General features: G+C 44.6%; 1 protein-coding gene across 1 annotated transcript in view; it reads right to left on the bottom strand.

Moving 5' to 3' along the window:
- Positions 1-15,148, bottom strand: part of SYT7 (synaptotagmin 7) — a 283,673-nt gene that overhangs the window by 122,480 nt on the left and 146,045 nt on the right. The window contains exon 3 of the mRNA XM_084858651.1: positions 1,991-2,094. Coding sequence (XP_084714777.1) covers positions 1,991-2,094 — 104 coding nt within the window. The remainder of the gene's footprint in view (positions 1-1,990; positions 2,095-15,148) is intronic.

Below are 15,148 nucleotides of genomic sequence, written 5' to 3'. Positions count from 1 at the left end.
CCATTTGCATGTAGAAAGTAAGTGGAAAGACAAGTTCTACTTTCCTTTGAAAGAGCGGAAGGATGGAAGGAAGGAAGGAAAACACGCTAAGGAAGAGCTTTATAGCTCAGATTTGTTGATCTTTTCATGCTAAAAGTGGTCTCTTAGCACCTTTGGGTGTAATTTGTTTTGTTGTTGAGGTGTGTGTGTGTGTGTGTGTGTGTGTGTGTGTGTATGTGTATGATCAGTGTCAGTCTTGTGCCTCTGGATTGTTTTACTGAGAACTTGACAACCTAGGACATTTAGGGACTTTCCTGCTGTTGTCCATCTCTTGGTGAGGGCAAGAAATCAGGAGATGTAGGCAGGAATTCTGTCTGTGACAGCTAATGTGCAAGTGTGGTATCTCCAGTTGCTGTCTCCTGGAGATCAAGAGGGCAGAAGCAAAGCCCATGATGGTGATGGTGGACCACTATGGCACATTTTGATGAGCAGGGAGGCTTAAACTACACATTGCAAAAATCTGCATTTTTTTTTCCAAACAAGAATCAGCCTGGGTACCTTCCCAAACTAGGGACGTCTGTTGCTGGGAAATCTGTTCTGTGCAAGCCCAACAGATTTCTGCAGCATGTCCAATCCAGTAAGCAAAGGCGGACGAAATCAGATTTGGGGGGGGGGGCCCCCTCCGGGAACATTTTGTGCATTTTCCCCAGGTTCTGCCATTTGCACAAATTGCAATTTGTGCGAAGTTATTTTGGAGTGGGTGGGTCTTGAAATGTACACAAATATTGTCATAATTTTTTAAAAAAATTCATTGCTGCTCTTGTGCAACTGCATGGCATCGCAAGTCTGCCTGTGTCTGCTATGTAGCCCTGTAGACATGTTCCCCTCTTGTCCATATCCTTGTCAGTTTAATCCTCTCCACATTACTTCATTTAACCTAGTTGTTTCTTGGGAAACAAATTGTCAATTTCCTCCCCCACCCCACCTTAGCTGGGGAAGGGATTTGACAGCTGTCAGTATAAAGCGTGTGCAAATTACGCACTAACAGGTTTGGAAAAGGGGAGCAGATCACCCCTTAGCAACCTGATCCTCAGGGTTTGAACTGTGGAACTGACACTTGGGGGTGCCCTGCTTCCATTGCACACTTGCCTGAGTCACAAGCAAGTGCTTTTAACGCAGATCTAGGCTCCACCCCCTTTTTGCGGCTCGTATTTGCAGTAACATTTGTAGTAACTACCTTTGCACACTGTTCCTCCCCTTGAGACTAGCAGCCTACCCAAGATAATTTTTTTAAGGTGGAAACAACAAAGAAAATTGTGTACTGTGTGGCTTGAGCCTGAGCATGACACACTTTGATATTGTCAAGGTGTGTTTCACAAAACAGAAACATGGAGGAAAGTATTTTCCTCCTCTACCCTTGGCTTAGTATGGGCAGTGTGCATAATGAGACAGTGTCCTCTTCCCTTGCCTTTAGGTACATTTGCAGAGGAGGGTGGAGGCTGTCAGATGTCTAGGTTTGCCATTACCCTACCCCCTGTTCATCAGCTTTCCATCTCATTCCTTTCCATCCCACCTTTTAGGATCAGCAATTATCCACTTTTCTCTGCTAGCCACCTGTTTTTCCCTTTCCACCCTTGCCCTTTTCCCGTCTGTTGCTTGGATTGGTCTCTCCCTATGTAGCTCCTGATCCTTTAATTACTGTTGTTGAAATAAAGCTACCATCCCACTTTAATTGCTGGTGTGATGCCCCAAGCATTTGGCAGGGACTAGGGGGCACCATATAAACACCATTATTATTATTACGAACCAGCAATGTAATTAAACTCCTGCTTGACTTTCCCCCCAGAAGCATGTTCCTTTGCCGCCTCTTCTACGATCTATTCTAGCCAAGGGGACTCTGAAACCTCCATGCTTTCTAACAGCTGGTTCACCCGGAAAAAAAGCCTCTCTTTTCCCACCTGTTCCATGTTTCTCCTTTTAGCATAGCTGGTTGCTTACTGTTGTAACTTACCAGTTTGCGCTGACACCACTGGCAGATCCCACACAGGACAATGGTGACACTAAGGCTGATGGTGATGATGGCTGAGACCAGAAGAACATCGCGGGAGGGGGCCCCTGAGAAGAGAAACCCACAGGTTAGCTGCACTGGTTTCAGGAAAAACTCCCCAGCTTTACTCTACCCTGGCTGCTTGAGTTGCCCTTCTTTCTTTGTCTCCTACCTCCTGGCAGCCCCTATAAAACGGGAAAAAATGATAGCTGACAGGCTGATTAACAGTTCCTTGGCTGTGCTATCAACTGGCTTGCTGAGGCTCTTGGTTTCCTTGATCTTGACCTGTTTCTGCCTTACTTCTAACTGGTCTGTGTACCATTTCCCATCTATTTCCCTTAGCTTTCCTCCTCATCCAGCTAAAACATGCATATCCCGGCTTGCCCCATTAGAACTGGTGAAAAGAAAATGGGCCCCAGTTCTTGGGTTCAGTTTACCAAATAATTCTCCAATGCTTTGCTCCAATCCAACCCTGGAGCAAAGGGTGGGAAAGAATAGAAACAACTATAAATTCTTGGCTGTTTCAATGGCAGGCCATACTGAAGGCAAGAGGAGAAGGGGACGGCGGAGGATGAGATGGCTAGATAGCATCACGGATGCAATGAAGATGAACTTGAGCACGCTCCGGGAGAGAGCGCAGGACAGGAGGGCCTGGCGTGCTGTGGTCCGTGGGGTCACGAAGAGCCGGACACGACTGAACGACTGAACAACCACCTTAGGCAGAGAGATCAGACCAGTACTTCCAGTTCTGCTGTCTCGGCTGGTATTTATTTATTTATTTAAAACATTTATATCCTGCCCTATATCATTAAGATCTCAAGGTGGCGTACAGATAAAATCAATTTAAACAGTATAAAATGGAGAGGTAATGGTAATGGAAAGATTCAGCATGTGTCCCTAACTTGTACAGGGCAAGCCTTATTGCAGTGCAGCACACAGAACTGTAGAATATAATTAGTGTGCTTTATGATTTCATAACACTCCAGCTGCACGACTCTCCATAGAACAATTATCACAGCACCAGAATGTTGCCTATTTTTTGAAATTATAGATCCAGCAATTGTTAAGAGCTGCTCCCCGCTCACAAGCCAAACAAAGTGAAGCAAATGAAAACGAACAGGGACTTTAAATCTGAGGTTTATTACATGATGGGGTCTGCAATCAGCAGTCATTTGTCCAGGATTATCTAGAGCAGCTATCCCCAGCCTGGTTCCCTCCAGATGTTTTGGCCTACAGATCCCAACATGGCAATGCTGCTACGGGCTAATGGGAGTTGAAGTCCAAAACCTCTGCAGGGCACCAGGTTGGGGAAAGCTGATCTAGAATTTAAATAACACAGGTCCTAATTAGAGATGAAGGGAACTGATTCATGTGCAGAAATGGAAAAGGATGACAATGATGAAATTAGGGAATTCTCCAATTACAATACACATGGGGAGGTCCCTAGTTGGTCTACAGAGCTAACAAGGACCATCATAAGGTGGGCAGATCATTTGGCTACCTTCACAGGATGGATATGTGTCAACATAGGGGAAGACATAACCAAAGGACTCTGGGACTTAGCTTGACTTTAATTCATCATAGGCATATCAGCTTCCACTAAAAGCTGCATAACTGATTCATCCCATCTCACACTTGAGACAGCGGCATCAGAATGTTTATGGCTTTTCACTTGGGCGAATCTTGCTTGTACTGAACAAAGCATTGTGATATGTGAATGTTTATATGCCTCCCATCAACATGTCCTGACTGAACCCACATTTAGCTTAGGAAGACACATGAGGACAGCACCAATGAGTAGCAGAAACAAGTCCAGAGAGGACACCAACAGGTGATAGGAAACAGTCTGTTGTAAAGAGATTCTATAGCCCAGTGTGTTTCAGTTTAAAACCCTTGTTCAGGGGCAATTTGCTTCATTCATTTCTGTCACCAGATAATGTTGCTTTTTGCTGTCTCCTAGACTGAGTCTAGCTAGGACTCACACAAACTTAATAAATCCAGTGGTTCTTGCAGAAGAGTTTTAATGCAATATATGTTGGACTATTTGATTATTTATTTTAGAATATTTATATACCGCTTCCTATTTTAAAAATCCCAAAGCCGTTTACAGGAAATTATAAAACAATATATCATTATATTGCCACAACAACATTTCGACAAGTTAGTGGTTGGGAAAAGCCAGGATAAATAAGGGTGCAATCCTATGCATGTTTAGACAGAGAAAAGGCCTTCAAATCCCAGCATGCCCCAGCATGCTGGGAGTTGAAGGCCTTTTCTCTGTCTAAGCATGCATAGGAATGTGCCCTAAATGTGTAATAATCATCAAAAGCATATGATCGTCAGTGCCTGACATATTGAGGAGAGGTCATTCGGGGGAGGGGTACCACAGGAAAGGCCCATTGCCATGTTGCATCCAGATGGGACTCTGCAAGATGTGATATGGACAGCAAGGCCTCCCCTGAAGAGTGTAATGGGGGTATATAGGGGGAGATGATATTTCAGGTAACCTGGCCCTAAGTTGTTTAGAGTTTTATATGTCAATAATAATACCTTGAACCTGGCTCGATCACAAACTGGCAGCCAGCGAAGCTCTTTTGCACAGGTGTTATTGTGCATGGCAAGGTCCTCCTTCAACAGCCTCACTGCAGCATTCTGCACTAGCTGCATCTTCCGAACCGGCCTCGAGGGCAGACCCACATAGAGATCATTGCAGTAGTCCAACCTCACGGTTATCAATGCATAGATCAGCGTAGTTAAGCTACAGCATTTGTTGGATTACAGCATTTCTTTGCAATAAAGAGGGACGTGTTTGTGTCCTCTCTCTTCTCTTTCTCTCATGCATAGGCATGACCAGAGGCAAAGGAGGAGAGGGTTCCAGTACCTTTGGATAGCAGTATAGAAGAGGGAATTTCAGCAGCAGCTTCTCTTACCACTGCACAATGAGCAACACTTGCCAACATTTCCTCTCTTCTGTGCAACAACTACACAACTACCTATACCATAGGTATAGGAGGTCCTCCTTTGGTAACTGGCCTCTTCCCACTGTTTCGGGCCCCAACAAGCAAAATAAATGAAAAATCAATCAGCCGAAGGAACCTTAGAAAAACCTGGCCATGCCAATATGAAATTGTTTTTGCACCCCCTCTCCAAGAATTCTGGGGAGCCACCATGCAGAGAAAATGAGGTCTACTGCTAAAACCAGGCCAGGAGCCATGAAGCCAGGCTGTGACAATGGAAAGACTCTGCACTCTGCTGCAAGAAGTCAGACTATAATGGGACCAGGGTATGCCTACTATGCTTCTTTCTTGGTTTGATAGCATCAAAGAGTAAAAAAGGCAAGCTGGTGGAATTGGCAGATGACACCGCACTTACATATCATACTAGCATAGACTACTAAGGAAGATTTAGGCCACCCAAGCAATAAAACAACACAATAGTTTATGAAATTTGACAGATATAAATTCAAGGTAATGCACACATTGAAAGGAATGTTGTGAACCACTCCAACACAGGAGTGTGTTCTAAATTAACAGTAACCTCTCATGGAAAAGGGTGAAACATTATTATGAAAAACCCAATGGATTTTTATATTATTAAGGCACAGGATGAAGAGGGGGGAAGCAGAAGAATAAACCAAGAGTAATTATAAATGTTGTTGTTGTTTATTCAGTCAGTCTCTTCCAACTCTTCGTGACTTAATGGACCAGCCCACGCCAGAGCTTCCTGTCGGCCGTTGCCACCCCCAGCTCCCCCAAGGTCGAGTCTGTCACCTCCAGAATATCATCCATCCATCTTGCCCTGGGTCGGCCCCTCTTCCGTTTGCCTTCCACTTTCCCTAGCATCAGCATCTTCTCCAGGGTATCCTGTCTTCTCATGATGTGGCCAAAGTACTTCAGTTTTGCCTTTAATATCATTCCCTCAAGTGAGCAGTCTGGCTTTATTTCCTGGAGTATGGACTAGTTTGATCTTCTTGCAGTCCACGGCACTCTCAGAATTTTCCTCCAGCACCACAGTTCAAAAGCATCGATCTTCCTTCGCTCAACCTTCCTTATGGTCCAGCTCTCGCAGCCATAGGTTACTATGGGGAATACCATTGCTTTAACTATGCGGACCTTTGTTGTCAGTGTGATGTCTCTGCTCTTAACTGTTTTATCAAGATTTGTCATTGCTCTCCTCCCAAGAAGTAAACACCTTCTGATTTCCTGGCTGCAGTTAGCGTCTGCAGTAATCTTTGCGCCTAGAAAGACAAAGTCTGTCACTGCCTCCACGTTTTCTCCCTCTATTTGCCAGTTACCAATCAAGCTGGTTGCCATAATCTTGTTTTTTTTGAGGTTTAACTGCAACCCAGCTTTTGCACTTTCTTCTTTCACCTTCGTCATGAGGTTCCTCAGCTCCTCCTCGCTTTCAGCCATCAAACTGGTATCATCTGCATATCGGAGATTGTTAATGTTTCTTCCAGCGATTTTAACTCCAGCCTTGGCTTCATCAAGCCCAGCACGTCGCATGATGTGTTCTGTGTACAGGTTGAATAGGTAGGGTGAGAGTATACAGCCCTGCTGTACTCCTTTCCCAATCTTAAACCAGCCCGTTGTTCCATGGTCTGTTCTTACCATTGCTACTTGGCTGTTATACAGATTCCTCAGGAGGCAGACAAGATGACTTGGTAACCCCATACCACCAAGAACTTGCCACAATTTGTTATGATCCACACAGTCAAAGGCTTTAGAATAGTCAGAAATACAGAAATAGATATTAAATACAGAAACAGATATTAAAAAACAGAAATAGATATTAATTATAAATGTTACAGCGCAGCTATATACATCAGTGATACTGCTCACCTAGAATACTGTGTTCGGTTCTTTTCATTGCCACTGCTATCTTGTACTAATTGACAGAATATGTAATCTAAATATCCTGGGCTGATTGTAGAGTTTCAAGGACTGTCAGTGAATGCTGTATCAAAGTGACCCATCAAACTGAAAATGCATCCTGATTTAGCAGCTCTGTCCAATATGAATAAACTCAATGGAAGCCATGGAGATTTTGCATCAATAGTACACCGATTCAAGCTGCTTTACCCCAGAGTACTGAATGTTTTCTGCCAGAGGAGGAAGTGTCATGGTTTCAAGGAGTCTCAAACCCTGTACTGAGTCAATGACTTGGTTGGCACATCATGCTAACCAGGATGGATTGTCACCCAGGGTGGTTGCAGGGTGACTTAGAAGCATGACATCTGAACCCGGTGTGTCATTTCCGTCCTAGGTTGTTTTTTCACAAACAAACCACCTTGAGAACCTGTGGCTTGTAGTAGGGTTGCTTAGGGTGGTTTGTTCTCAGGTACCTTGTCACGATGCCTGAACCCAGAGGAGTTGCTTCAGCATGGGTTGTTTAAACCATTGAGAGAGCTGCCTGGCAAGACTGGGGAAAAACCCTGTCAGCCGCTCCACGCGATCTTGCTAACAATATCCCTTCTTTATTACATCTTGAAATGACACTAGTCAATTTACTCTTCCACTTTCTTGCCTCCCTAGACAGCAACATTTCCCCTCCCACCTCTGGGAAGATTTGTGCAAATTTAACATTATCCCCCACTCCTCCCTTTGGGGAGATTTGTGCAAATGTAATGTTATTTTTTTCCTGCCTTCGGGGAGATCTGGACAAATTTAACTTTATTTTGTTTTCACTTTCAGTGGGATTTCTGCAAATTTAATGGGTTTCTCCCCCCACCTTTGGGGAGATTTGTGCATATTTAACAACTCCTCCTCCTCCTCCTCCTTCTTCCCCCCTCTGGGGACATTTGTGCAAATTTAACTTTTTTAAAAACACAAATCTCCCCCAAAGTTTTTTTTTTTTAAAGTTACATTTGTGCAACTCTTCCTGAAGGTGAAAAACACACATTAAATTTGCCTCAAGGGTGAAAAGAAAAATCCACAAAAAACCCTCTACTTCGCTAATGAGCACAAATGCACTCATTAGTGAAGTAGGTTGCTGAGGTTGTGCTGCAAAGGCCCTTGGAATATGTGCTGGGAGTGGGTGGGAGGACTAAGGGGGAAACAAACCATGGCAAGCCGCAGAGCACCTGATCGTCTGTTGGAAGTAATGTGGGTTAGGGAGCGTACAACTGTCAGGAGACGCCCTAGCGGCCTCTTTCAGTAGACTCCAATAGCCAACTCAAGACACAGATGAAAGGATTCTTTTCAAGGCTTTAATCTTTTTACAACTTAATGACTCTTTCAGATGCTAATCACCAGCGACTAAGCAAGGAACAGCAGAGTGGCCTATGTGCCGAGTAGGCAGTTGATCCCCGTTTGAAGGAGAGTCACTTGAAGACCCTGAACTTATGGGGTAGGGAGAGATCCTCCCTCTTTCCCTTGGGTCCATGGGAGGCAGCTGCTGCTTGCGCGCCAAATGGGTGCTACGCCTCCTTTCCGCGCCCTCCATCGCTCGTCGCTCTTTGCGTCTGCGTCGATCGTCAAGCAAGCCCCGTTCCCGCACTTTCTCACTGCTAGGATCACTATCTATCTCAGGAATGCCAGCAGGAGGAATCTCTGCCAGCTGCTGTGCCTGTGAGGGATGAGCTGGCTCCTCTCCCACGGATTGCTGCTCCTCCTCAGAATCAGAACTGCTCTGGGGTTCTATTGGCTCAGTTTCTACCCTGACAACAACCAAGCCATTGTAGCTTATTTTTAGGGTAGCTTATTGTGATGTGAAAACTTGCAACCCCCATCATGCTTTGTTTGCTGCTAACCCCAGCAGTCTCTTATGATAAAAGTAAGCACACAATGCAATAGGCAAATATTTGAAATTTCTCAAATTTCAAGCATGAATATTTGAAATAGGTGAATTCTGGTTGGTATACTGACATATATGGATAAATAACAAGTGGTCAAATATTTCAAAAAGGGAGATTCTCCACTGGTTCCTTGTCCCAAGGCACTGTGATAATCCAGTCAAATATGTAAATGTTAGCTGTATGACCATCTTATCGATGAAATAAACTGCAGAGAAGGGCTTAACTCAATGCCCATCCTCAGAGACATCTCTCCCCCACCTCAATTTTTCTCCCCCCCCCAACCTGGCCTGAGGAAGAATTTTGTTCTACCTGAACACCTGTCTGATGCTTTGTGAAGCTTAGTTGGTCCTAAAAAATATATTCTGTTAATGACTCCTTGAAATTTCTCAGCATTCACATTCTTATATTTCAAACTCAACAAAATGTGAGGCTTCTGGACCAGTTCACACATTACAGCCATAGCACTGTAGTCTTGAAAAATCTTCTTCTCTAGGATTCAGCTCCATGTCGCCTTGATAATATACGGAAGCTGAGATCAGACTAGGGGTGTACGAAACCCCCTTACCTGGCATCTGCGGGGGTCTGCGGGGGGGGGGGGAGGCGATCCGTCCCTCCCCCTCAGAATCCTTGCCGGTTGGCTCCGCTCTGTGGCAAGTCCATGGAGCTGCCAGCCGGCTCTGAAGTGCCAGCGATATGGCCACCATTGCTGTATCGTTCATGGGCTGGAGTAACTGCGGCTGCAAATGGCGTCCTGGATGCCATTTACATCTGTGTTTTTGATTAATGCGATAGGCTACGCAAATATTTGTGCAGCCTATCGCGTTAATCAAAAGCACAGCCGCAAATGGCGTCCCGGATGCCATTTGCAGCCGTAAAGGCCTTAGTTTAAGGTAAATGCAGCCATTTACGGCTGCATTTACCTTAAACTAAGGCCTTTACGGCCGCAAATGACATCCGGGACGCCATTTGCATCCTCAGTCAATCCGCTCTGGAGCCGACTGGCGGGAAGGATCCGAACAGTGGGGATTCCTCTTGGAGGTGCAGGTAAGAGATCCAATCCTCCGCGGACTTCGGGGGCCGGATTCAATAGAATCCGGCCTCATTGGGGTCCATGGAGAATTCTCCAACATCTCTAGATCACACTGTGCAACTCTAATCAGATTGTTAAATCCCACATCAGAGTTGCACCCCTGTTTGGCTGCTGATACTGGTGTGTGATGTGATGACATAATTTGGGTGATTCTGTGGGACATGTGTGATGTGATGACATAATTTGGGTGATTCGAGTATATGGCTGAGCATCTAAACACCACAGAAAATACATTGCCGGGAAGGAAAAAGATGTGGAGAGAAGAGAGAACAGGACTAGAAACACCCAGACATAGCAATCCCTTCACATCAGCAGGAATTGAAGGATTATGATTGTTTAGTTTATAAAAAAAAGTTGAATAAGAAAGACAGAGCAGAGGTCTGAAAAATAATGAATACTACAGACAGAGCAAATCGAGTGTTCCATCATATTTTGCTGATGTGAGCAAGAAGATACCCAATTAAATGTGAAGACAGCAAATGTGCAGCTAATGGGAGAAAATACCTCCATGCACATAATGTCATTAACCTGTGGAGGAACTCTTGGTAATCAGAAAATACCGAAGCAGGGTAAGATTCAAACTAGCTTGCACTTTTATAAAAATAATACCTGGAGGTTCAAAAAGAAAACAACTGAGAGAGAGAGAGAGAGAGAGAGAGAGAGAGAGAGAGAAATGGAAATTTCTCCCTCTTAATTATTATCTTTGAGAACTTCCATGTATTCTTTTTGCAAATGTGTAAGGTAATTTGAATTTTACCCCGCTTCAGTATTTTCTGAGAGAGAGAAATGTAAATTCCTCTCTCTTCATTTTTCTATCTTTCCACCCTCTCTGTTCACTCTCCAGTTTGCCCTCTATTAGGGCAATTGCTGTGGCCACACTACTCACCCCTGTTGTAATAGATTGGCATCCTGTTTGAATTTGGCTCACTAATTTGCTTATTAGTCATGGTGTCTTTTTCTGAGCTGGGGCTGGACAAGCCTTTCTGAAGTATCTCCATCACAGGAGGCTTCACTAGCACCTCATTAAAAACGAACCTTGGTCCCAAATCCACATTTTTTGTAAATGTGCATCCCAACCCCTGAATTTTAAAGCACCACAAGAGTAATAATCCCAATCCATCTTAATTGTACAGTGTGAAACAGCAGAATTTCTAGTAGCTGAGCAATGGATTATGGCTTTGGGTTGGGGGCATTTAGCTTCACTGCAGGAGGGTTAACTGTCCTGATTTCTGAAAAATAAATTGGGAAGTTGCATGCTGGAGTGATGAAGAAGAGAAGAGTTAAAAAAAAAACTGAAGGGAAAAAGGGAAGAAGGAGGTGGTTAGGGTTTGAGAGGTTATGCAAAGGGCTGGGGACCACCTTGCAGAGGTTCACTTCGGTCTTCTCATTTTAAAAGTCCACTGAACATTCTCATGTTTTAATGTGACAGCAGGGAAGTTCTCAGTGTGTAAAGAACTATAAAATTTGCATATATAATATACACATATAAACAAAATAAATGCTTTAAAAGTTCCCCAAGAGACACAGGTATGACAGGCAACAAGCTGTAGTAACTCAGATGAGGTTAAGCGCATAAGAAGAGCCCCAGTGGATCAGACCAAAGGCCCATCTAGTAAGGGTATATGTTGGATTTGGATGAATCCAAAATCCCAAGCTGAAACTGGATGGTTAGGACTAATTTAGGATTCACTCAAAGTGAATCGAGGATCTGTCAAGTTGCCCAAAATGTATCTGGGTCTTCATGAAGCTTTGGGAGCAATTTGGAGAGACACAGATGGTAGGGCTATACAGGTGTTCACCTGCAACCTGGTTACAGGGAAACTGATGGCGGGATGTGCGCCAGCATGCTCACTCCACCCCCAAGTGTTCTGCATGCCCAGCTAGCTCAGAGACCTTCATGTGTTGAGCACAATGGTCTGCAAAGGGGGTTTCACAGACTGATCAGGAACACTGATAAGGTAAGGTTCCCGATTGAGGGAGCTGTGTAAGGACGTTCAATCAAACATCCTTACAATAAGTTGCCAAGGGGAGGGGGGGTCCACCATGCTCCATCACTGCAGGCTTTTAAGAAAGCCTTGAAAACATATTCTTTTACTCTAGCCTTTTCCTGATACAATTGTTGCTGTTTTATCATGTTCTTACTGTTTTATTGTGTTTTTATCGCTCTTAATATTGCATTGGTTTTATGTGTTTTATTGTTCTACGCTGCCTTGGGAGGGCTTCTGCCCTGAAAGGTGGCCGAGGAATATTTAAATAAATAAATAAATAAATAAAACCCCTTTGCGGATTGTTGCCCTCAACGCACTAATGACTCTGAGCTAGCTGGGTGTGCAGCACGTTTGGGGGTGGGGCATGGTGCTTGCACATGTCCTGCCCCCAGTTTAGCTTTGGGGAGGGATGTAGAAGGAACTTATCAGAGGCTGCTCCTGTGTTTTCACTGCATTTTGTGGCTGTGAGTGCTCCCATACTGAAGGGTCCTACCGCTGCCCATTAGAAGACATTATGCAGCTATGCCATATTTTCTTCCTTAATGGATTTTCCACAGTAAGAGAAAAGCTGGAAGAAGCAGTGAGAAAATATGGGGTAGGGGTAGGGTTGCAAGTGGAAGATAACCTCATGTAGAACACCCCCCAATAAAATTATTATTATTTATTGCATTTCTATACCACCCCATAGCCAAAGCTCTCTTGCACAAATTATGTGAATAAGGCAGGGCAATAGAGTGATAAAAGCCTCACCTGGAAGCACCCAGAATGTCTATGGCAGCAAAGGCAGCAGCAGTGCCCAGAGTTTCCAGGAATGGCTTGCAAGCCAGCACTAACTGGGGGGGAATCTTCACAACGGAATGAGAAGCGCATTGGAATATTACCCGGATTTTCAGGGAATCAGCTTTGTTCCATCAGGGACACACAAAGCAAGATAAGCTGAGTATAGTGTACCTTTAAAATGTTGTTTTCAGTGTTTGAAAGGAACATACTACTGGATGGGGTGGTGGGAGTAGAACTGAATGTCATGAAATTGGCAGGGGCTGCTCAGCCAATGAGAGAGGCTGGTTTCCTGCTCCTGTCCAGGCTCCCCCTTGCTCCTACATTATTATGAATGGAGAGCAACTAATTTTTCCCTTGTGTGCAGATTTCCCCAAAGAAGCCAAAATCCCTGGTTTTCGAGTACAGCATTTGAAGCCCCCTGCCCCCGAAAGCAGCTCACCTCCTCAATTTTCCCCCATTCCAGCACTCTGCCCTGGAGTTATTGCTCCCACTCCCCTCCCTTCTCCCTTTCTCCTCCCTGCTTGCAATGAGAATTTGCAATGGAGCAAAGCTCCAGAAAACCTGAAAGATCATTACTGTGATAAAGTGGAGAAGGAACTTTACATAATAACAACGGAGAAGCACTTTACAGCAATGACAATTTAAGGAAGCATCTGAGAAGTGAAAGCGCATTAGGGCAAGTTACTGAAGTTAGCCTTTAACCCTTTCGCTGCAGGTGAGCAAGATTTATTTCTTACTTCTGAGTAAACATGCACAGAAAGGGGGGGATATGTTAAAGATTAAAAGCAGGCTAGCTAATGTGAACGAGTGTCCCCACTACTGCAGGAATGTGGGGCAGTCGCTGCTGTGCTCCTGGGGATTTTCTCAGTGGGAAAAACTACTTCCATTGGGGAGACAACAGGGAATGGGGCACCCCACCCCCTTGACCACATCACTGCCAAGTCACAGAGGCATGCCCAGGATTCAATTTGTGTGTGTGGGGGGGGGGGAGTGACTTTCCAAGAGGGAGGCGGCTGGTTGGCAGAGGATTGGTGAGGCCATCTGTCGTGAAGGAATTCAGACTACTCTAATTTTGTACTGAATTGCTTGTGAAGACAGCCCCTGGGAGATACCTGTATCCACTGCTGCCTGTACCGTGGGTGGCTGCTGCTGAAACTAGCAACTCCCCATGCAGATAACTGGGTCCCCACAGCTTGAGTCAAGCTTCCCCAGTTTTTCACTCTGGCTGCCAGTACAGTGAAAGCAGGGCACCATTTTGCTACTTGTAATAGGGGGCCACACTCAAACTCCAGGCAGTCAGGGAGTGTGGCTGGGGAAGGGTTGGGGGAGAACTCCATCTGCTGCCTCCTTTCCCATTGCTTAGGAATGAGTTAGGCTTTTGCTCTGAAACAAAGGACCCCCCGGCCCCCCAGCTGCCTGAAAGAATACAGGAGGAGGATGGGTGCTCTGAAGGCTTTGCAAACACAGAGTTTTATGGTTGCAGTAGTCTAACACCGTGTGTATGGGAGTATGTGTGATGTAGTCACACAACAAATAACCCAGCAAATGGCACACAAAAGGAAGGGAATTCCTTTTCCAAACAGCCCAAACTTTAAGGGCTCCCCTTGCACTACACAGTGTACTCTTTCATTTTTTTCTCGGTAAAGGGTGATCTGTCCATTCCATCAAGGACAAAGCACTTAAAGTTTTGGTGCTGTCAACTGAGCAGAAAACAAAATAATAAAAACTCATCACTTCCTAAATTCTGCACTTACGCACTCTTCTGAAATTTTTACAGGTGGCTCACTTTGGGGACACCTCTATGATGCATACACAGAAACTGCCCACAAAATCAGGAGGGAGGGAGTGAATCCCTTTTTACTTCTCCCCCACAAAAGCACCAAATGCAAATCCCCACACACCCCTACCCTTATGAACATTTGCAGGTTTCTTCCTAGGGGCACCTCTATGATATATGTCATTTTCATACAAAATGCTCCAAAAACACAGGAGTGATGGTAGTAAAAAAATCTTTTTGAAACCCACTGCACTTATCTGTCTGAAATTTGGCAGGCTTCATCCCCACAGAAGGGGCTATTATGCCTGCATGTTTAATTCAGTTTTGGTAAGACATGGGATGTTCCTTTAAAAAAAAAAGTTGAAATGCTATATTAAAAACAAAAAAAAACTTTATTTGAAATTTGGCAGACTTAACTGACTCAGAAGGGGCTATGATATCTGCAAATTTCAGCCAATTCTGACAAAAAGCAAAATCACTACAGTTTGTTGATTTCTCAGTGATAGTCCATTGGGAGTCATGAAGCTTTCAGATTTCCTGAAGCAAGCTTCTGATTCAGACCCAAGTCAAAACAGCCGGACTGTGAAGCGGCCCAAGCCAAAATGGGCTGTTCACAGGTTCCAAACTGAATCTGATGTTTGGCATGCATACCTTGCTAAGTCAGGCATCCTGTTTTCCACAGTGTCCAACC

Source organism: Heloderma suspectum, chromosome 1, assembly GCF_057233095.1.
Source record: "Heloderma suspectum isolate Gila_16-S chromosome 1, 16-S_ref, whole genome shotgun sequence".
In the NCBI taxonomy this organism is placed as follows: Eukaryota; Metazoa; Chordata; class Lepidosauria; order Squamata; family Helodermatidae; genus Heloderma; species Heloderma suspectum.
The sequence above is the reverse complement of the archived record's forward strand: the minus strand, read 5'-3'. Positions and strand labels throughout refer to the sequence as shown.